This window comes from Heliconius melpomene, chromosome 20 (genome assembly GCF_056956725.1).
Source record: "Heliconius melpomene rosina isolate 202511_hmr_F chromosome 20, ASM5695672v1, whole genome shotgun sequence".
Lineage (NCBI taxonomy): Eukaryota > Metazoa > Arthropoda > Insecta > Lepidoptera > Nymphalidae > Heliconius > Heliconius melpomene.
Window position 1 is genome coordinate 13274323 of NC_140408.1, and position 23657 is coordinate 13297979.

The 23657-nt window shown below is 30.7% G+C and overlaps 1 protein-coding gene across 2 annotated transcripts; it reads right to left on the reverse strand.

Moving 5' to 3' along the window:
• Positions 1 to 116: 116 nt before the first annotated feature.
• LOC146528097 (putative fatty acyl-CoA reductase CG8306) lies at positions 117 to 22425 on the reverse strand. 2 transcript variants are annotated; one of them, XM_085205180.1, is made up of 12 exons: positions 22300 to 22425; positions 8311 to 8524; positions 6050 to 6301; positions 5485 to 5630; positions 5142 to 5251; positions 4882 to 4965; positions 4233 to 4341; positions 3752 to 3868; positions 3505 to 3624; positions 2961 to 3120; positions 2690 to 2787; positions 117 to 1128 (listed from the first exon to the last, which is right to left on the reverse strand). In XM_085205180.1, the coding sequence occupies exons 2-12, from the start codon at positions 8506 to 8508 to the stop codon at positions 990 to 992; spliced, it is 1533 nt and encodes a 510-aa protein (XP_085061306.1). In that variant the 5' UTR covers positions 8509 to 8524; positions 22300 to 22425; the 3' UTR covers positions 117 to 989. The 2 variants fall into 2 exon arrangements, with proteins under 2 accessions (XP_085061306.1, XP_085061308.1); XM_085205182.1 differs by lacking the exon at positions 22300 to 22425 and adding an exon at positions 8595 to 8724.
• Positions 22426 to 23657: the final 1232 nt, after the last annotated feature.

The following is a 23657-nucleotide window of genomic DNA, read 5'->3' on the forward strand; positions in this document are numbered from 1 at the left end:
ATATCATTACATTTTAGTATTTAACTTTTAGTGTCATTAAGTAACACAGGCGAAATTGCGAGAACCATTTCCTTTCTTTGTAAAATATAAATGTAAGTAAAAAAAAAACAAAAAAATATGAAACAAAATATTTATTTAAAACATCCACAAGCAGGTCACCTTAACACCTAAGTAACACCTAGACCAGTCTAAATTAGACACTACATTATACATATATTAGACACTTGCATGAAAGACGAAATTATACAAACCACAATTTTGTTATACAAAAAAAAATTAAAACGTATTTCAATTTGAACATAACTTTATACATTTTCATTACCAAAAAATATATTTTCTTATCATTTTAGTACACAATATGTAGGATATTCTTAATAAAATATTTTTCCTAGTGTTTAAAAAGTTATATAAATTACTTTACTTTCTTATATCCATTCATATCTCCGTTCTCAACTTTATTTTAAAATAAGCAAACATAAAGAAGTGCACCAGTGAAGCCGTAAGTGAAACACTGGTATTTTTATATATATAGAAATTACTTCTGTAAATAAATTACCAAATATGCTGCTTTTATATATGAAAGTATATATTTTTCCATACATATTATCAATATTGTAATATATATTTTTTATGTATAATTGTTTGTAAAACCTTCAGAAAATAGTAACTGTTTAATCGTCAACCTTATAAGCATGTACAAAATCTGTGTAATGTATTTCAGATGTTGGTATTCAAAATATTTATATTTAAATCCATTTATGAAATATTAAATAAGATAATAAACAATTTTAATCTTACGAATCGTCAATAAAAGTATTAAATTGAAATATACAAATATTAAGTTCTTTTTTAAGGAACAAACCAGTTTTTAGTTAAACACGAAAGTTTTCTTTTACGATCTTTTTACTTTCCTCATTAATATTTTATCATTTATACAGCATGTTTAAAACACTGTTTGTCAGTGTTTTTTTTAAAAACATATTAAAAAGTTACAATAAACTATACAAATAATATATAACGGGCGGCATCCAAGGCGTATGTAGCACTTTAAGGCCACAGGCGTTCGACACTAAATACCATACGAGAAATATTATTAATATTTGCCATATTATATGTACTGCATGGAGACTGGAAAAGAAGAAAAATATTTATGTATTTTTTTAAGCTTCACGCTATATCCTGCATATCAGAATAGGCACAAACAACCAAGTGTTAAAAAAACTCCTTCCCCGCGACCAATGGTTGAGTGGGGGAACTCAACAATTTGCTATGGCTCACCATAAAATAAAAAAAATGTTTTTTTTTTTTTATTTTCTGTTGGTTTAACACTAGAAGTGCCGAAGATTGAGACCCCCCTTGAACCGCCGTCGTGACAAATTTGTCCCATTCTACTTATTATGTTGATTTTTGGTATAATACAAAAAAATATTATTAAAATAATTCATAAAATATGTAGATCATCTTTAATGATCAATTTTTGTTCTTTAACACACATAAAAGTACCAAAAAACCAAACACAAAGAAAGAATCAAATATTTTAAATACGTTCTAAGGTCGTGACAACTAACTAAATAACTCTTACAAAATTATAAGTTATTGAAATTAGTTAATATTATTATTAGGCCAAGTAATGCATTAATATATTCTTCATCAGTGATACATCACAGATAATTTATAACATTGCATAGTAATGGCTCCAGAATTCGGCGGAAAATGCCAGCGGAGTGCATAGCACTAGGTTCCCAGGTTCCCTCCACCTACCCTACAATTGCCCACATTTGGTATCGAGTGTTTTTCTAAAATTCAAGCCTAGCTTAGTCATCCTTTCATCTGATACCTCACTTGAACTAGCGACAAAATTTAGTATTGACACCAATTTTACCCCACTTTTCAGGCTATTATTTTTTAAGATTTATGCATAAATGTATAGTTTTCAGATTTTTTCCTGTACTAGTACTACATGTAGATGCTAACTGCCAAATTTCATAATTCTAAGTTAACTGAAAGTACCTTATTAATTTGATTCCCTTTATAGTGTCGAAACACACGTTTTTTACTATATAAATGGTCATATCTTTTTTTAAGCGTGCTTTTTCAGGAAATCAAGGGACTGTAGATAGTCATATAGTTGATATTCATATACTCATATGAATATCAACTCGATTTCTCCAAGCGTTCCTGAGATAAAGGCAAAGACAGCCGGATGGACAAAAAATGATCCTATAAGGGTTTTTTTTCCTTAAAAGCTACAGAACCCTAAAAACTTAGGTGTTGACTGCTAAACCTACTATTCAATTTTTTCCGCCCCCGCATCGTCCTTTCACCTCCACTTCGTCCCCGAGGCATGAAAATATGTCAAATTATATCCTCAAATAATAAAATAATAATGGCGGGACAAAAATGACCCAGCGGCAGTTCTAGGTAAATCTAATTTTTTTTCAAAAAGTATGACTGCTATAAAATTATTTATATTTTTAATTAAATAAAGGTGTAAAATTGGTAATAGTCAAAAAGTTTCATCTACATGCATTAACAAACGTTTCATCTACATACATTAAAAAAAAGTTATAAACAATCAACCTTGCGTTTGGGACAAAAATGGGACGGCGGCGCTTCTAGTGTTAAGGTACTGGAAGTGATTACTTACTTGTTTATTATTTTGAAAAAAAAAAAATTAAAGAAGACTTACATAGAGTGCTTGTTCTTGGCTGCCGGTAAAGTTTTTTCACTTTCATGATTTAAATATTTTCTAACACCCAAGTGTAAGTTCACGAAATATTGTTCCCACTGAAAATTGTATATAATTATACAATACAGTCGACGAGTCGTCGCGTTGTGCAGATTTCATTTTAGAATTTGAGACATTGCGTGTTGTGTGTCGGAACTCAATCGGCCCGGCTTTGTCTTGACCAGTGCGAAGGGATTAAAACATTTAATGTCAAAAAAAAGAAGTTACTTACAACAATCGTCTGTATGTCGATAAAGTATATTTCCTTATCAACTTTATTTAATTTCTGATTTAGTTCCCTTGTATTTGTATTATGAAACTTCCATTCACTAAAAATAAACGTTTCGAGTCGACTCAGTGAATTCCATACATTTTTGTGAAGACGGAACAATCTGGAAAAATAAATATAATTATTAATATTACTATAACCGCATTTGTGGGTTCGTTTCCATTCTAGAGGGACAAATTATTTTTATTTTCTCGCTCTTATAAAAAAGGTAAGGCATAGGTATAATAACAGGGTAGACAGAGAGAACCTGGTGTTAGGACACTCCGTTCTACACTTTACGGTGTTTAGTGGCAGAACTCGGTCTTTGCCATTACCAGAGCGGGAATATAAAAATATTACATATTCCATTCACCCGAGTGGAAATCGAATCTATAATCGTCGCGTTTACAGTCACACAATTGTGCCAGTGCGCCATGACGGTATTATACCCTTATTGAAACAATTACTGTAAAATATTTTACTACATTTAAATTATAAATGTACATACATAGGCTTCTTCCCGGTAATTCTCAATAACATATCTAACAAAATGGCGGGCAGGAAGTGAATAAAGATGGCGGATATCCGGAATAGCCAGAGAGATGAGACAAAATCTAGATATGGGTACCTGTAAAGTTAGAAAACGTAATTAAAATAGCTTAAAATAATCATATTAAATTCAATCAATCTTCTTAAAAAATTTAATAAATTTCTATTTTTTGTCTTAATCCGTCTAAAATCAAATGCGCACTCACCAAACAGCACTTTTCAAAGGGTAATTTTGCAACATTTTATTCACTACGTTCTCTAACATCGACCATTTGAAAGGTTTTTGTGTTGACGACGAACAATGGTAGACTGTTAAACCTGGCCTGAAAGAAAAAAAATCCATTTAAATAATATTATTAAAATAAAAAAATGGAGGGACCCCACTACGATTTATCTACTAGAGCAAGTAAATGAAAACAATGTAGTAAATTTGAGGATGTCAGATCACACGTGTGGACGTCAAATCACATGTGTGGATGTCAGATCACATGTGCGGATGTCAGATTACATGTTTTCTGTAACATAATGGATGTGTGATTACATATTAAGTGTGGATGTGTGATTACATATCATGTAATCATATTTATGAGACTTCGATGCTTTATGGAATTTGTCTATAAATTAAGAGATATATACAAACAATACTATTTATAAAAAAACGGAGAGTCTAGTCAATAAGTCACTTACCCGCTCACTCCGGCATTCCAACCAGCTGCCAACAGTTGATTGACCACCACATCCACCGGTATATAATCCGCTACGTTATCTTTAGAAAGTGGTAGACGACGGACTACGCCTGAAAAAAAGAACAATATGTATAAATAAAAATGTGAATGTAAATATGAGGTTCGTGCGTTCGATCCCAACCTACTGGCATTTTATTTTTCGTTTCCTCGCTCGTTCTGGTAACAAGACAAAACGTGGTGTTGAACTCCACTCCACCACTAAACGCACTCAAATATTGGGTGGTTTGGAGAGTACCAAGTGTCTTATTATTGGGTTCCCTCTGCCTACCGTGATGGCATAACGCCGTTGTTTTTGGGGTTTCGCACCCCGAAAGAAAAAAACGGTACTCTCTGTTAAAACTATTTATCTCGTTTTTTCATAAGTAAATATGGGCATATTCAAACTAGTTGGTAAACTTTTATAAGTTTTTTGTACTTGCCGTTGAACTACAATCCTGAAATAGGTACGAAAGCCTCTGTGAGCGAGTCCGACTCGCCCTTAACCGGTTTTTTTTATAGTTAATATGTATTAATAAAAATATTTTTATGTATGGATTATTTTTATTTTCGGAAGATTTTACTTGTTCAATAATGTCAGAAAAGTTACCTACCTCTCGCGGCCCCCATTAAAAACCCTTGTGGCCCTACTTTGGAGCATGTCCACCCCACAACAGGTTCTTTCCACGCAGCGACAACTGAAAACAAAAAAAACTTTATTTTCTATTCCATAGACAGAGGGAAAATAGTGTTAAGACACTCTGTTCCCCACACACCACCAATTTTTCATTAGAATAACACACAGGCTACAATTTATGTAAATATTTTGGCTATATATATATATATTGGTGGGAAGCTAGTATTTAATACTTACTCATAGTAGGTCTAACAATGGTACAAGGGAATTTCTCTGAATACTTCTTAACTTCATGTTCGGCCAAATGTTTTGTAAATGTATAGGTGTTTGGATGTTCTTTTAGTATTCTGAAAGAAAATATTATGTATATTTAAACGCGGTAATCTCAGGAACTATCGGTTTAAATAGAAAAAATATTTTCAATTGTCCTTGTTTTTACACTTTTACAAAGTAAAACACAAGGCAAAGTAATTTGTAATAAAAGGTTTTTAATAATTTGTGTACTTCCATCGTACTACATTCGAAAATTTAATATAATATTATAAACTGAATGACTGTTCACCAAAAGATAGACACTAACGTTTTCTCCATATCCACTAAAGCTTGTTCACTAAGTTTCCTTGACAAATCTATCACTGATTCCACATCGGCTGGTGTATCATATACTTTCTCGTGCGCTTCCTTTAAGTAGGAATTAACGTAGGCCGATGAAACGTGTATCATAACCTAGAAAACGGAATTATGAATTAGAGAGGTATATATTATCATGACGATGAAACGCGGAGCTGAGTTCCGCCACTCACCACGCAATATTTTGAAAGTTAAGTGGTGCGTGACGACGGGAGTATCTTAACACTAGGTTCCCTCTGCCTACCGTGCAAATAAGGATACAGTGAAGCTACATGTGCGAGTTTGACTCGTGCCTATCTTCACAGCACTCATAAATTTCTTGTTGGGCTATAAGCAAAGAGGAATATCCTAGGACTTGGACACTCCATTTGCAACGTACCACCCAATTTTTGAGTGTTGAGTCGCAGAACTCAATGCCATATTTTATCTTGCCAAGAATTTCGTCTATAATTGGCTTAATATATATTAATAATTTAATACAAATATTTTTTTTCTAAAATAAAATTATTAATTACCTTCAAATTTTTCATCTGATCACACAATTCCATTATCTGTCGAGTGCCAAGGACGTTTATTTGAACGGTCGGTTTCAAACTCTCTTCAAAGTCTAACGTCGCAGCGGAATGTACGACAACATTGACATTTTCTATTAAAATTTGTCTATCTTCTTCAGAAATACCTAGATCTTTAGTACCAACATCCCCGGAAATCGGTATTAATTTGTTGAATACATCATTTGTGTTTGTGTCTAGTAATTTCTCGAATACCTGAAATAAATATATTTATATTTTTCTTTAATATGTTGGAAACATTATATTTTAATGTTATGCTAACATATACTTGTATATAAATTATGATATATCAGTGTATATTTGTTGATATTAAATTTTCAAATAGTACTTAGTGGGTGTGATTATTATTTTAATAATTGCCAGGCAGAGTGGCCATGACTTGTTGATCATCCTGTATGTTTTAGCTCATATAAGTTTTTAATGATGTTGGTGTACAGTAAAACTTGAATAAGTTTACAATTGCAAATTAATTTAAAATAATTTTGTAACAATCTACTACTACTAAAAAATTGTTAATTTTTTTAGCTTCATGCATATAACAGAGTAAGTATAGGGAAGTCTAGTGCTAAGAGAAGATTAAAGTGAATTTTGATGAACTTTATTTTTACTTTCTGTTAAAGATATTTTAATCAACAACAAAATAAAGTTTAGATTTATACACAATTATTCTCTGACTTTTCATTACTTAGCTAGCTAAAAGGTAAAAAAGGGATAAAAGGGATAAAAGGGGATCAAATTCCATACTAATGATGAACTGTAAGTGTATGCAGTAACCTTCCTCCTAAGCCTTCCTCTAACATTATAGATATAATTTTTGAGCCAGAGTTCCTGATATTAGTGCATTCAACCAAATAATCCCTGCAGATATGTAATATTAGTACAGACTATCATATATTTATATTAAATACAGAGTGCTGTAAGTATTAAAATATTGTTACTATTTACTTAGAACCTTTCTAATTGCCTTTCCATTGAAAGTAGCTATATTAATTTCTACTTGATACACTTTCATCTTAATCAGACCGAAACCAATTTGATATTATAGTATAGCTTGATTCAGACATTAACTAGAATATAGAAAAATATTTTTAGTTTATTTAATGATTCTAGATGAAGAAGTCTTATTGTAATAAAGTTATATGACAACTGTACCACAATCTACATTTGTACTAATATTATAAAGCTAAAAAATTGTCTTGTTAAACATGACCAATCTCAGGAACTATTGTTTAGAATTCAACTTTTTTTTAAGTGGATAGTCCATTTATTAAGGATAATTAAATAAAGGCTATATTATATCATGTACAGGTTACTCATGTCAATCTAACTGTTATATAGCTGTAGTCTATAATTGATAATCTTAAAATTAATAAGAATTTTAATAAGATTTTCATTACATAAAATTGTTTGTGTAATAAATGTTTTTTTGGTTAACTCTCTTTAACAACATTGACAATATTAGAAATAATATAGATTTAAGTAAATAAAAATGAATATCAAACAGACAAGTCTTAATTAAAGTGTATTTTTATAATTACAAAAATTACTTATTTAATCTTTTAATAGCAAAAGTTTATTAGTTTTATTAATTTAATTTATTAGTAATGAGTGTTAATATGCAATGTCAATTGTCAAGTTATAAATAAACAAGGAAAATTAGTTATTGCTGTGGACATTTAATAAACTTATAATTTATATTAATTATTTAATATTAATGATATTACTTATTATGACTGATATTTGATATATAGTGTTATTGTATAACTATAATGTATAATTCAGTATTTTTCCTAAGTATGAGAATTTTTAAAAAATATGGCAAAAGAAATACATTGTAGTGCAAGGTAAAAAGGATATTAGCATAACATTTTTATTTTATTATTAGTAGCTTATAAAAATATATTGTTAAATATACTACATGATAGAAGAGATAAGCTTAAAAGAATTTTTAGAAATTGAGATTATTCATTAGAAAATAATTCTCATTTTAATTTATCAAATAGAATATTAGTTCAAGCGGACAATGCCACATTAAAGTCTCTAGTAAGCCAATGAAGTTTCCACTTATTCATTAAGCATTGTAGCTACAATAGCATGTACAAAAAAAACTGTACCTTAAAAATGAAAACCAAAAAATGTTTATATAAAACGAGAAAATAAGTTAGCTAGGCACAGATATAAGAGAAAATTCAATTCGTACTTACAGGATGTTTAGCAAACTCCTGTATTCTTGACGTTATATCTTTTCCTTTCTTAGGTCGTATTAGAAGGTATAATTTCCCAACATCAGGTATAGTTCTTAGAATTTTCTCGATGAGACATAATCCCACGAAACCAGTACCACCAGTTATGAAGAAGTTTTTACCGGAATAAAACGACCGCACCTGCGATTCCTCCGACATACTTACTTTTTTATACCTAAAACAAAGGATATTTGTTAATATTACACTATAAAATGTTAATTTTAAGTTTGAAAATTAATAATTACAAGTTTATTGAGGGGACACTTTCACCGGCTAATTATTTGTTATTGAATTTGACAGATGATATCATTGTTTATTTTTCAGTGGACTTCGACCATAAAGTATATAACTAAAAATTTTAAAAAGTTATAAAACCATAAACTACACTACAAAATATTAAATACACCTTAAAAACGAAAATCATTGCATTATTTTTTTAATTATAATGTACCGTACTACAAAATAGTCTAATGTAAAGTTATATTTTTGTCAATATTACGTAAATGTCATATGAATATTTCAATATTCTTATTTTATTACGTCTATGTTTCAGTCGCGCAAAAACTAAATTCATTGTTTTAATATACCGTATTTAAAGTATTCAAGACTATCTAAATATGTAAGTTTTATGCACACATCAAGAAAGGCAGAGGAAACTTAATGTTAAGACACTCCGTTCCCTATTTTCCACTGAATTTTACAATATATCTTGCTAAATAGTATAATATAAAAATATTACACCATCTTTAAATAAGATAGGGCAAATAATTAAAATTGATCATCTATAAAATAATTGTTTCATAGTATTTTTTTATAATTATTTTATGATTGAGACTGGAATTGTTGTACTTAGTAAGTAATTGGAAATACGAGTTACTATGTAAACTTATATAATTGTATTTCTATAGTTGATTTCCATTACCTACTTAACCGAAGGTAATTTAGGGAAATAAATATATTTTTAATATTTGTAATTGCGAATTTATATGACAAATAGATGATACCATATGAGTATTAGTATTTCAAATTTTCAGTACGAGATTAAAATATCAAATCAAAATAACTAGTAATATGTATTTTGTACATATCATATTAAATAATTAATTCAATTATTATAATAAATATACAAGCAAAGGATGTCGGGTCAAAATTCAAAGATGGACGATTTTACTTTGTTTGTTCCACTGTAGTGAATAAAGTTAGAGGTCGTAATCGTGTATTGTATATTAATATATTCGTTAGAAAATTGTTTGAAATCTTATTTATTATATAATATTTCTGTATAAAGTAGAATTATATACCTGTTTGGCAAATGGACATGTTTTCTTGGTAACACTCGCTTTTACCGGTGAAAATTAATTGTAAAAAGTGAATATAATATGTACATTACCTAATAATCTGTATTCTATACAATAAATACCTCGGATATTTATAGAATATCTAAAATGTATAGGTAGATAATGTAAGAAATAATATTTCTAAAAAAATAATATTAATATATTATATTAATAATATTAATATTTCTAAAAAAAAATAATAAAAATAATATTAATAATATTAATATTTCTAAAAAAATATTATTTCTTTTATATTCTGTATTCTGTATTCTGTATTCTATAAAATACCAAATATACCGCCGATAAATTAGGTATAAGGAAGGTTAAAATGTGATATACAATGATAGAGGTATATATGTTATTTTAATGCAAAAAAATGAACAAACAAACACCAGACACCTAGCATATAAAATTGATTGAAGTTGATTAACTAGATTTTTGCTTTAATTATTACAACTGGGCGCAGTGGAAAAGACTGTAAACCGCGATAATTGGGAGTTCGATCTCCAATCAGGGGAATGAATTACGTATTTTCATTTTTCTACTATGGCAAGACGGTGTCATAATTATTATAATCATAATTTTGTGAATCAAAAATTATTATTTCTTATAAAAGAATACTCGAAGAAAATATTATTGAGGAAAATCGTGTTATTTTATTATTATTACTACAGCGACCTTATGAGAAAAATATGAGTTTAGCCTGAACAATGGATGGTCTTCGTCACAATGATGTCTGAAAAAGGCCAGTCACGAACGTGCAATTTTAACTTATATAGCCTTATACTTGAGTTAAAACTACAATATAAAATAACTACGATATATTATTATATCGAGGCCAGTTGTGGCGTTGTATCACAAGCGACTGCAAATACGAAAGCTTATGGGTTCGATTCTTACTCCAAGAAATATAAATATGAAATATTTCATTTCTCCGCTCTGGTAACGAGAAGGACGAGGCGTTAAGTTCCGCCAATGGCTTAAAATTCAGTGAAAAAATGTTAATGAGAACGGAATATCTTAGGCTCACACTAGGCTCCTAATTCCCCTCTGCCTACCCTGCTACACATAGAATAAAAACATTGCTAAATAAAAGTTAATGTCTTCGCTTCGGAGTCATTAAAGTTATGGAATTTAAATAAAACACTTAGAAACTCTAAAGCGTAGGTACCTAATTGGATTCATATTTTACACCATTTTTTTTTTACGAACGTATAGTACAGACAAAAATTAGTTTTACTTTGTATTTCGTATATAGCAGAGTAGGAAGAGGAAATCTAGTGTTAAGAAACTCCGTTCCTCACGCACAGCCAAACTTTCTAGATGGAAGTAAAGACCGTGTTGTTACGTGGTGTAAATAATTCGTTCCCCTCAGGTGAAAATCGAACCCATGGCCATCACGTTTACATTCAAACGCTAATAGTGTCACTGCGCTACAACAGCTTCTTATATTTATTGATAAAAACAAGTGAAGTTAATAATGGCGTGTTAAATATGACGAAGGATATTTTTTTTATAATTATGTTTATTTAATTTTTTGCATATCATCAATATGCATATAAACAAATAACAAGAAAAAACTGGTTTTAACTTTGTGATTTATGTTTAGATACTAATGTTAATTTTAATTTTTTTGTTACCATAAAGATTTAGCATTTTAAATGGATAATTAGTTTTTTTTTGTTGAATAAACGTTTTATAATTGCTTGTTTTATTTAATTTTGAATACGTTGAAGGAAAAGAAATTACTTAGTAATCCGTAGATTCATCATGGGGGTCATCATGTTTCTGAGTGAGGAGTTCGGAGCAGTGCCTGGGCATTGCGACCCAAGTATAGTTTTAGTGGTTCCTTAAAATACGCGTTAACGCTTACCACCACTCTCCGAATCCTTCTCTCTACTACCTGCTACAACTAGCTTCACGCGTCCCTAGGGATAGTCTCTGCAAACCTCTTTCGCCTCGTCCACTGTCATCAACCTCTTCATACATGCCCTCCGGGGGTCCTCATGCTTTTTACGTGATCTTCCTGTATATTTGATACTGTGTTTTCTTAGGTCAAACGAGGCCTCCCCCTACCTTTCTTAACGCTCTTTACTACCTACGTGAGAAAATCTAAAAATAATGTCGCTTTTGAAAAAAATTGAACCTATAGTCATCGCGCAACTGAGCTTGATACAATGGCGTCGTATATCAAATATTTAAATAGCTATGTCCACGGTAAAACTACATTAGCATATTACGTTTGTTTTACTTGTAAAGTTAAGTAAATCTTACAAGTAATAAACAAACATACACTTATTCTATTTATTACTTCTTCCTGTAGGTAAAGCAAGAAGAAGAAGTAAGAATCGAGGTTCACCATATTTTCAAGATATTATGTGTTGAGCAGCAGAATTTGTACAGAGTGCTCATTAAAGACATACTTATAACAAGAGTTAATTACTTTGGTGCCAGGACAAATTAATATCATTCCAAATTTGGTCGTTTTGAAATTCTTTCTATGAATGTTCTAATGTTGACGATACTCTATTCCCCACGTATCACCCAATCTTCGAGATCTTGCGTGTTGAGGGACGGAGCTTAACGCCGCGATTTGTCTGCCAGAGTGAAGAAATGAAAATAATTTTAATACTCCCCTGGGTGGCCGTCGAGCTCACAGCCGTCGCGTTTGCAGTCAGATGCTTTACCACTGAACCACGATAGATTAACAACTTTAAGTAATATTTATCTTGTACTTGTATTTATTTGCATAATAATACTTGACTAAGTCTAGACATAAGTTTATTAAGAGTGTGCTAATAATATAATAGTTTTTTTTTTGCTTAGAACTTTAGAGACTTTTAGAGACTTTTTCTAATTTTGTGTCTAGAAAATGTATTCTGTATTTGACTTTAATATATCTAAAAAGGAAATAAGATTTCATTTATACAATATAAAAGACACATATCCCGCACTGCAGGCATCTATCCTCCTTAGTATTTTTACAGTCGGGCAAGTATCCATATAGGAAGGCATCCTCAAGTAAGGATTCTACGAAAAAAATCATAATTCTGCAAAATCTGTAATTGATAATTTAAAAAAAAGGAAATAATAATCCAATATAAATTTATTCATATAAAATGTATATTATAAGAATCTATCCTGGTTTTACCCTAGAGTCAAATTTAAAACTACCCCCTTTTTGAAGTCAGTTAAAAAAGAATAGCCACGCCAGTGCTATACTAGTTTTCTATACAAAAGTAAACTACTTTGGTAACCAACAATGATGACTTACGCATTCTAACAACGTCTATAAAACGGTCGTTGACCGCTACACAATGAAAAAAAAAACGTTACTTTTACCTTATGATTTAAATTCTAGCGTTCTGCACGATTGTCATCTTTTCTGCGCGATGGCCAGTCGTGATACAGTGACACGGGCGACTGGAAGCTTCATAGGTTGTGGGTTTGATTCCCACTCGAGAAAATTAAATATTTGATATTTTCGGCGCTCCGGTAACAAGATAAAGCTAGGAGATGTGGGAAACGGAAGTGTTTCAATACTAGGTTCCCAGGTTACTTTTGCTTAACCTTATTGTATTTTAATACTGGTTTTTACTTCAATTTCGTGACACTGATCTAATCTAAATAACTAATATTAGTAATACATTCTAAGTGTCTCAAGTAACTGGAAACTGGAATGTCCAACACAAAAACAAATCAATTCGAATCCAAATTAGCTGGTAATCGAACCCCCAACTACCGCTTCATTCCACAGTAGGTACACTGTTCTACTGTGGAATGGATGACGATGACGTTAAATTAGTCACATAGTATAATCGTTATGTAAAGTTACCGGTCAAGGTCATAGCGGATGTTGCCTAAGCTTCCTGTTTGACGGCCTCTAGTTTTTTTATCGACTTGCCTACGGTTGTTTCGTAAATGTATGGAAAAATTATGATGTGTTTTATACATATACTTATGTAGGACTTATATTCTATCATCACTCGAAATTTAATTTGAGGTTCACTCTATATCTTGCACATAGCAGGTAGCAGGGTAGGCAGTCAGACATTGCGGTCCCATTAAAACACTTCAGGTACGCTCTTTCCGGCAAATTCCAGAGGCATTGTGATGAGTGGCGAAACTCAACGCCGTGCTTTACCTCGTTATCAGGGCGAGAAAATTAAAATATTAAATATATAATCATTTCTTCGAGTCGGAATCGAACACAACTCTTCGAGCTTAGTAGCACGCTTGTACGCTGTAAGCCATTGGCCTCAACACTACCCAATTTTTAGAAAACTGTGCTCTACATATCTCTCTCTCTCTCTCTCTCTCGAAAATTTGGCAATGCTTGGGGACCGGAGTATCTTAACACTAAGTTCTCTCTGCCTGCAATGCGTGAAAACCGGGAACCTGTTTATTTTAATCAATTTACCATAACGGTGTTTGAAGTACCTATAATATTTAATGAATAAATTAATAATCCTTTGTTACGTATGAAGTAAGAGTTACTCTACTTAATGAAGCTAAAAAAACAACTTTCAATTTTTAACTGCATTTAAAGGAATGCATTTCGTACTGCAGTTTATAAATAATCCAAGCTTTCACTTTGCACCGAATATTATACGATTTTTTTTAATTGTTCGTACTTCTTAGAAAGGATTATTTTTATATCAACTTTATGCTGTGTGTGGGTGGGTGCAAGCAGCAGGGTCTTCCAAAACGAAGAAGTGAAAATATTAATAAACAATAATAATTAAATGAGAAAAAAATATAAAAAGTAACTTCAAATGAAGGATTTTTTAACAAATAAAATAATAAACAATTTCTCTAATATGACAAAAATGTAGAGACAGGAGTGACTTATTTAGTTTTTTTTTTCAATATCAATAAGAGGGTAAAAAGTGGAAACCTAGTATTAATACACTCCCTTCTTCAAATTCCAATTTTAGAGACATGCGTGACGTAATTCATTCCCCCGAGTAGAAATGGAACCTAAAAGAACTTGTTAATCTACGTATAAGAATTAAATAGTAGTGTGTAATTAATTATTGTTATAATTCTAGTATAACCAGTTTTACAATTAATAAAGCTGTTGACGCTATCATGACGCATTTAATAACAGTCTGACCTAAGATGAATATGGGGTTCAAATTTTAATTTTCAGTAAACTTCATAGTAACAATATATTAATGTGGAGTTTTTTAAATTTTGTTGATTCAGAGATTTAATATTCAGTGAAAACAAAAATAATTACCTTATCGTATTTTAGAACGATGAAAATTAAACTAATTTATATATCAGAATGGAAATCTATACTTATAATAAAATCGTAAGGGGGTCGGTGTCTGTACTTGGGAGATATTTAAAATGGGAAAATTGGGAGATGTGTAATAGAACCCAAAACAATGATTTTTAAAATTTTTGCCTGTTTGTCTGTGCTTTTGTTTTCGCTAATCGGATAACCGATATAGATGCAGTTTTCACTATTGATTGTGGCATGCTCCCAAAAACATCTAGGGTTTATTTTATTACAATCGGTTCATAAATGAAAAAGTTATGTCAGTTTAAAGAAAGAATTAGATCGGTTTTTCTTAAATACACTTAAATAAACATTTGTATAATTAAAGCAGACGTAGACGCACAGGCCCACCAGTTAAATATAAAACACTTATCTTATATCTTCTTCGGACTTCTATATAATTAATAAAATTCACACATACAAATCTTTTAATTTTAAGAGAAAGATAAACAAAAATTTTCTTTATATATTATAAGCGACCAAAAAGGTAGTAAGTATATGACAAAACTACTAAAGCCTAGAAGCAATTATTCTGCAATAAGACAAGTTGCATTTGAAAGTAACGCGAAACTCGAAAGTCGTTATGGAAAATAACGACGCTTTCTTCTGCGGTTAGTACTGTAATGTAAATATAATGATATATCTCTACTGATGGAGGGATGCTGGCAACACTTGAAATTGTGGTTGTTATAGAAATCTAAGACTGTAGTAAAAACTAATTTATGATAAATAAATATTTCTTCTTACATATTTTTAAGCATATATACTTTTTTAAATTAAACTTTTTAATTTCTTCGAACTTTTTGCAGTGGATCGTAGTCAATATGTCTGGAAAATTTGCTTGGGGGAATAGGGTTTTATGACAAGGTTTTATCCGCTCCCTCATTTTTGCCAAATTTTGGAAGCATTGCGTGTTGAATGGCGGAAGTTAACGCCACGCTTTTCCATGCAACTAGAGAAGAAAACGACGAAGACAACTTAGAAATAAAAATATTAAATATTCCGTTTCCTGGAGTGGAATCGAACCCTAAAACGAATATAAAATATAGAATAGAGATTTAGCACTATAACTTAAGAAATTCATGAAGATATGAAAAAAATATTTTTGCTTTATCACGACCATCTTTAATTTTAGTAGCTAGATTTTTTATTAGGCAACTAATAATTTTGATGAAAGATTAGCTGTCCATATAATATAGGTAATGGACGATCAGAATCTGTTATTAAATATGAATCATTGGTTTCACAACGATCGATTCGATTTGGTTCGAGAATTTTCTCAACAGTTAAGCAATTTTATAGGAAAGTTTTGACGTTTGAAGCACGCACGGAAATATCTGGAAATTAGTCGTGTGTAATAAAAATGTAACTTTATGCTTTGCTCCGCAAATCTGGGTAGGCATAGCAGTGTTAAGATACTACTAACCTCACCTTGTTTTCCACGCACCGCTGAAATTATTGAAATAACTTTGCGAGTTGAAGAGCGAAACTCATGTAAACAATAGGAAAGAAAAAATAATGTTTTCATTATATAACGATTGTATAAATGATCTATATCTATCTTACTCATGGAAAAAGTATTGATATAATGCCATATAAAGACAAACAAGAAATCCACATCCACGGCGTTAAGTTCGTAAAATGGGAATGTATTGACCACATGAAGTTATTTTACAAGTACCTAATACCTGTAAGTTAACAGATTTTGATGAAACTTGGACTATTGCCTAAGTTAGATTTTAAATCAAAAACTATCATCCCGATACGACAATTAGTTTAGAAAAAGTTGTGGATAAAGATTTTTCGTTCGATTCTTTTTTTTTTAGTGAGATTTAAAAGAAAAAAAGATATTTATATGTTAGACAAAATTGATGAAACTGCAATTATTTTTTGGAATTTACAATTATAGTTATCGAATACGTTTTTTAACGAATTTTTTAGTGAAACCAGTTCCTGGGATTAGTGCGCTCATCCAAACAAACTCTTCAGCTTTATAATATTAGTATAGTATAGCTATAGCTCAGCACATAAAACAAGTTTTAGTTCATTAGATATCTTGTTTACAACACACTATTAAAATTTTCCACGCAACTAACGAATATCAGTAATATTATTAATAGAAAACTTGCTCTATCTTTCGTTTTTGATATATAAAATCTTCTTTATTAATCGACCCACACACGGCCTCGCCCGCTTAAGTTTATAGTAATATTAATATATATTTTTTTTATAACTCCAGTAGCAGTCTATACAATGGGAACCTAATGTTAAGACACTCTGTTCCCATTAAGACACTTCCGTTTTCCAATTTCCGCCACATTCTGGAGGCATTATGTGTTAGACAGCGGAATTCAACGCCGCGTTTTGCCTCGACACAAGAGCAAGAAAATGAAAACATTAAATATTTAATTTCCTCGAGTGGGAATCGTACTTACAATCTGTCGCGCTTATAATATCTTTAAAATTATTTTAATGTAGTGCAGAACTAAAAAATACATAGTTATGATAAAAACTAGATGATATGAAGAAATATTTTAATCATATCAAAAATTTAAATGGTAATATATTTTTTTAAGTGAAGAGATTTAGCGCGTTTCTCAGATCTCATGTCACGTTCAAAATTTGCAAATAGAATTTTAATATGTTCTTAATACTAAATGTGGAGACAACGGTTTTTTATATAATAGATTTTATAAAAATATTCCTTGACTCCTTGAGTATTTTATTTTTGTGATTTACTTAATCACAACATAAAGTAACTAAATGTAAATAAATTAAATTAAACCAGCTTCACGCTGTATCCCGCACCAGGGTAGGTAGAGGGAATCTTGTCGTGTTTTGTTGTTACAAAAGTAGTTTTATACTTATATACGAAAAAATTGTGGCGTTGAATTCCGCTACTCAACACGCGATGCTTCCAGAAGTCGACGGAAATGGAAAAGGGTCTTCCCTTTGGTCTTAACACTAGATTCCCAAATTCCCTCTGTCTACCCTGCTATGTGCTTTTATAATATACGATAAAGATTAATTTTCAACTTTCAAAGTAGATAAGTACGTATTTTTATTAGAATTATTGAATCTAGAATCTAGAATTATTCTATAAGCGAAGTACCAGTCAAAACCTAGTTTAATTCCAACCTAATATTACCATAACTAGTCGTCATCAAACACAATATGGCATACATACATATTAATGCATTTTATAATTCTATAGAATATTAGTAATTCATGTGACCTTTAATCTTATTGTTTAAATGTTGAATGTCCCAAAAACTTATTGGTAGTCATAAATTTTATAATTTTATTTTTAATTTTAAATTTCAATAACTGTAACCGAAACTTCTAGGTGTTCGAAATTTAAAAAGAAATAATATATCCATAATCGTGACCGAATCCGATGTAAAAGATTCGTATAATTTCGCATATGGGCGGAGTCTAAATGAGACTTGTTTCTGTTTTTTTTAATTTTGCACACATATTAGCGTAGATTTTTTTAAAAATAAATTTATTAAAAGTCTTTTCTCAGGTTCCCTCTGCCTACTCTGTACTATGCTATGAAAAAAATATTTTAAAAAGTTTTGAGTTTAAAGTGAAACTATTACTAAAATTATTACTAAAATACTAAAAAAAACTTATGTCGTTGTCCTTCAAAAAGTATTACCTTTATCTTATTTCGATCATTAATTACATCGAGCGAACCGACCAGGGGGCAAGGCCCTCAAGTTTTTTATAAAATAATATTTGATAAGCCTATATCCACATAACCAATGCTAAAATAATCAAAACCTAATTTTATTTTTACCCTACTGTGTCAAAAATAGGGTAATGTTTTTCGAGCGTATGTAGTATGTAGTACATAGCTATTATATTTATTGACATAACGTAAAAATTTCGACAGTTTAGTCACACGAAAAACATACCGTAAAGCAAATAACACTAGAGACTAAACAAATATTGATACGGTTTGTACGTTTACGTCATTTTTGACGTCGTTATCTCTATTTGTTGATTTAGATGAATTACTATTACTAAAAAAACTTTTTTTTCGGTGTCCAAAAATATCAGTTTGATACTTCCACGCATCCTTGAGATAAAGGATCTTGGCAGACGGACGATTGTTCATATCGAAGTGTTCTAATATGACTTAAGTATATGAAATATATATTCCAACATAGAGAACAGTTAAATGTCATCAAAATCGATTCAATAGTTTTCGAGATACCATATTATCCACGTTTTTCTGGAGGAGATATGAACAATATAATTTATTTAGGTAACTAGCGACCCTCTTGCGGCTTCGCCCGCTTTAACTACTGGATTATTCATGTAATGTATGTTTGCAAAGCACTTAAGATAATGTGAAAATTAATTAAACCCTACTGCAACCCACATTTTTGTAGTTTCAATAAGGATTTTCCAATTGTTGCACACAGCAAGGATTTTTTAGTAGGTACCGTAATTTTATATCAGTGCTACTAATCTTTTCAAGTACTTATTAAAATATATTTAAATGACTATTTTTAGATAGTTAAATGACTATTTTTAAACGGAAGAAATTATAAAAAGAAAACCTACCTACTAATAACTACTACAAAAAATGTGAAACCAAATATATCGCGCTTAAATAATACATTCAACTCCAATTATCCAATACGTGCAAACGCATCTAACTAAATCTTCGTTGCTATAGAAGCAGCCGGGTTTCTTTTTTCGAGCTTGTGGTTAATGCTGAAGGGGGTATTCTGTCCCTGATGAAAAGCAAGCACGACGTGGCTGCCTGTGAGGAAAATTAAATAGAATACATGGGCCGGGAATCGAACCCGGGCCGCCCGCGTGGCAGGCGAGCATTCTACCACTGAACCACCGATGCGTGTAAGGCAGGCGGGCGCGGCGGACGCATGGCGAGTGGCGAGCCGTTTCGTAGCAAGGATTTTTTTGATATTGTAACAACTTCTAAAGTACTTATTAAAATGAAAAACAGTAAAAGATAGTTTTGATCTACATTAAATGGTCAACGTAACTAATGTACTTATTTATATGCTGAGAGTAAGGGATAAGTGAAACTTGAGTAACATACAGCTGATGTGTCAACGTCGGGATGTGTCAACAATTAAATGCGTTTTTCTGTAAAACTATTCGCAATTTCGAAATATTGTAAAAAGCTAATTTTATCTTCGTTTAACGTAGAAAATTAATAAAGTATTTTAAAGGATAAGGATTAATACCATTATGGAAAAATATCCCTCACAATAAAAAATATATTGAAATTATTATTTTTAGACAGAAAAATGATCACTACACGTTATTCTTAAAAGATACGAATATGCTCTCGAGGACTTTTTTGTAGATGCCATTAAGAGGAACAATACTCCAGTACATTTTTTTCATGTAGTACTTACCATTAGAGCAGCGCATGCGCGAAAGTGTCTCAACGGGTAGGACTTTATACATATTTATCGTATTTATGTTAATTTACATAAGAATGTACAAATAATAAACTATATATAAACCTTCTACGAAAAACACCCGACTTAATGGTGAAGGCCGCATCAAAATCCGTTGGGTGGTTTAGAAGAAGAAGAGTTAGAAACAACAGACAGACACGAAAAGCGACTTTGTTTTATAAGATATAGGATTAACAGATATTTAAATATTAAAAATTAGGAAAGAAAAATATTATAAATAAAAATTATTTGAAGCTTCATGCTGTATCCAGCACCTAGCAAGGTAGGCAGAGGGAATTAATCCAGGGAACATAGTGTTAACTTCTATTCTCTTTTAAGACACTTTCGTCTTCCACTTTTCACTCAATTCTGGAATCATTGCGTGTTGACTGACGGAACTCAACGCCGCAATTTATTATCAGAACGAGAAAATGTAAATATTAAATATTTGAAGTCATATTGTTTATTATATTATAGGCACTATGACAGTTCAACCAAATATACTTTGTACTTTATAGAAATATAATCTCTTTTTTACCGTACAATCTCCTTTGTGTGTTTTCCATACAACGTGACATTGGCGAAGTGAATAGTGCTCAACTGGCACGCTCGAAGCGCCATAAATAAAGAACCAAACCGTACTTTATAGAATGACGCCCAACTTATACCTATTTCTAATCTATAAATAATATAAATTACTTTGATTTGGAACTTAGAACCATAGTTTTTATATAGAAAATAAACTCGTAATTTAAAAAATCTTTGCAATAGTTGTGGTTTAAATTCCAATCAGAGGAATGCGAATAATAAAATAGGGATTTTCTGAGTTATTAAAATAATAAGCTTGTGGTAAATAACTATCTTGCAATTAAAAAAAAAAAATTAAAGTTTTTAAGTGCATAGTGTAGTTACTAGCATGGACGTAGGAAGAGGACCGGACGGTCTGTGCCCACCCCAGAATAGTTTGGTGAAAGAAACCACCCCAGAAAAATTACTAACAAGAAATTTGCTCCGAAAATAAATAAAAAGACAATGCGTAAACGAGCATATCTGTTCAAAGATAAAATCCAGGCCCCCCAGAAAATATCTCCAGATACGACGATGCTTGCTAGTCATTTTATAATAGTTAACGTTTATACATACATAATACAATAATCAATAATTAATAATAAATAAACATAATACATAGATAGTAACTTGTAAATAATAATCTACGTGAACCGTTATATGTACATTATATACTAGCTTTCACCTGCAGCTTCACGCCCGTAGTCAAAGGACAATAATTAAGAATTAAGTACTGTACGATAGACGAGTCTTGGTCGCCCTGAAGTTACGCTTTCTACACTTTTAAGCAATAATCACTAGGAAAGAAAATATGTAGTCAAATGTAATAAAAATTTTATCCTGTATTCCACTAATACCATGGTAGACAGAGGGAACCTTCCCACTTTCCGCCGAATTATTGATACATTGCGTGTGGAGTGGCGGAGCTCCTCGTTGTTTCTTTTTTTTTCAACATTTTCTTTAATAACTTTATTGTTAAAAAAATGTTATTAAAGAATATCATGTAACGGCAAATGCATATTTTATAAATGACATATATTTAAATTATAATGTTGATTATACACACGTTACATTAACAATTCATTATACATACAGGAATAACATTTTTAATTATGCATGAGAAAAGCAAATAACATTTTAAATAATAATAAAATAATATTTTAAAGTACATATTTATTAAACAACATAATTTATAATCAAAATTCACGTGTGGCTGAATACTTATAAACTTGTGTCTCTAAAACAAAATAATAAAAAGTAAATAATTTTGCCGCCAAAAAGTGACAACTCTTAAAATCATTTGAATTTTACTTACAATTATTTTGATGAAGAAACGTGGAATTCAATTATATTTTATATGGAACACAACACTTGAAGTATTTTTAAAGTTAAACACGTTAATAAACGACGACGCCGCGGCTAAGACTGAATTTTAAAATGGAAAATGGTTGCCCGCGGCATTATATTGGTGAGTACTTTAAACGCTTCACTGTTTATTATGTAAAATTTAACTGTGCGGTTTTAAATTTTATGTTAACTGTTATATATGTCAATTAATATTATTGTTTTCTTTTAACTGGCTATTAGCTTTCACTTGATAAAAGTTAATGGGTCGATTATAGTATAAAAATCAGAATAAAATAATATTCCATAATCTATTAGGTTTGACTAACAAAAGTGAAGGTTATATAAATATTATTAAGCAAATTACTTACATATATATTTTTGTTTAAAAATATTACTATGATGTTAGTTTGAGCAATTAAATACTGCATTAAGTTATACTGAAAAACTAATCATTATTATAAACATTATAAAGATATTTCTTTAAAAGAATACATGTAGAGTTTCTAGTCGGTCTTTCAAGCCAGCGCTAGTTTTTCAAAGGACTGACTTTTAAATGACCTAAAACGTTATCGATTTAATATAATTTATAAAGGAATACTCTGAAATTATGTATATTTACTATTAGGTAATAGGTGTAAGGATTATGAAAAGCATATACCTATGTGCTGGTTGATGATAGTAGACATGGAGGTAGAGATATGCAGTGACCGTAGCGCTCGGTTCTTCTTGGCTACCTTGCTAAAGTAAAAACGTGTAGGAAAAAAATATTTTGAAAGCTAAATATAGATATGATATATAGAAAGGTTTGAAATCAACAATCTTTAAAAATATTTCGCACCAACCTTTCGTTAAAAAATGTCCGTTGTAGAGCGGGGACACAAGCGTGAAGTTGAAAAAAAAGTAGAGTGGAGAAATATTAATAATTAGAGTAGATAAAACGGCGAAAAATCGCGTTTCTCGATTTAAAGTAAGCACTTTTAATATCGAGGTCATTGTGGCGCATTGGTATATTTGTGGCTTCGATTCCTACATAAATTTGTATATAAATTTGTTTTCATTTTGCTGCTCTGAAAAGTCAAACACAATGTCTCGAAAATGAGCGACAACTTGAGAACTGACAAAACTTCGTGTGCCTGGTTTACCTCAATATATAGAATAAAGCTTGAATCTCAAGAAAAATAAAAAGAATTGGATAAATTTAGGAAATCATTTGTATACTTCGAAAGTTGTGTGAAAGTGTATATTGAAATTTATTGTTCATTAAAATTTATAGATTATTTCTTCCTTTGTATCTTATTAGATATGATCATAAAAAAATTATTATAG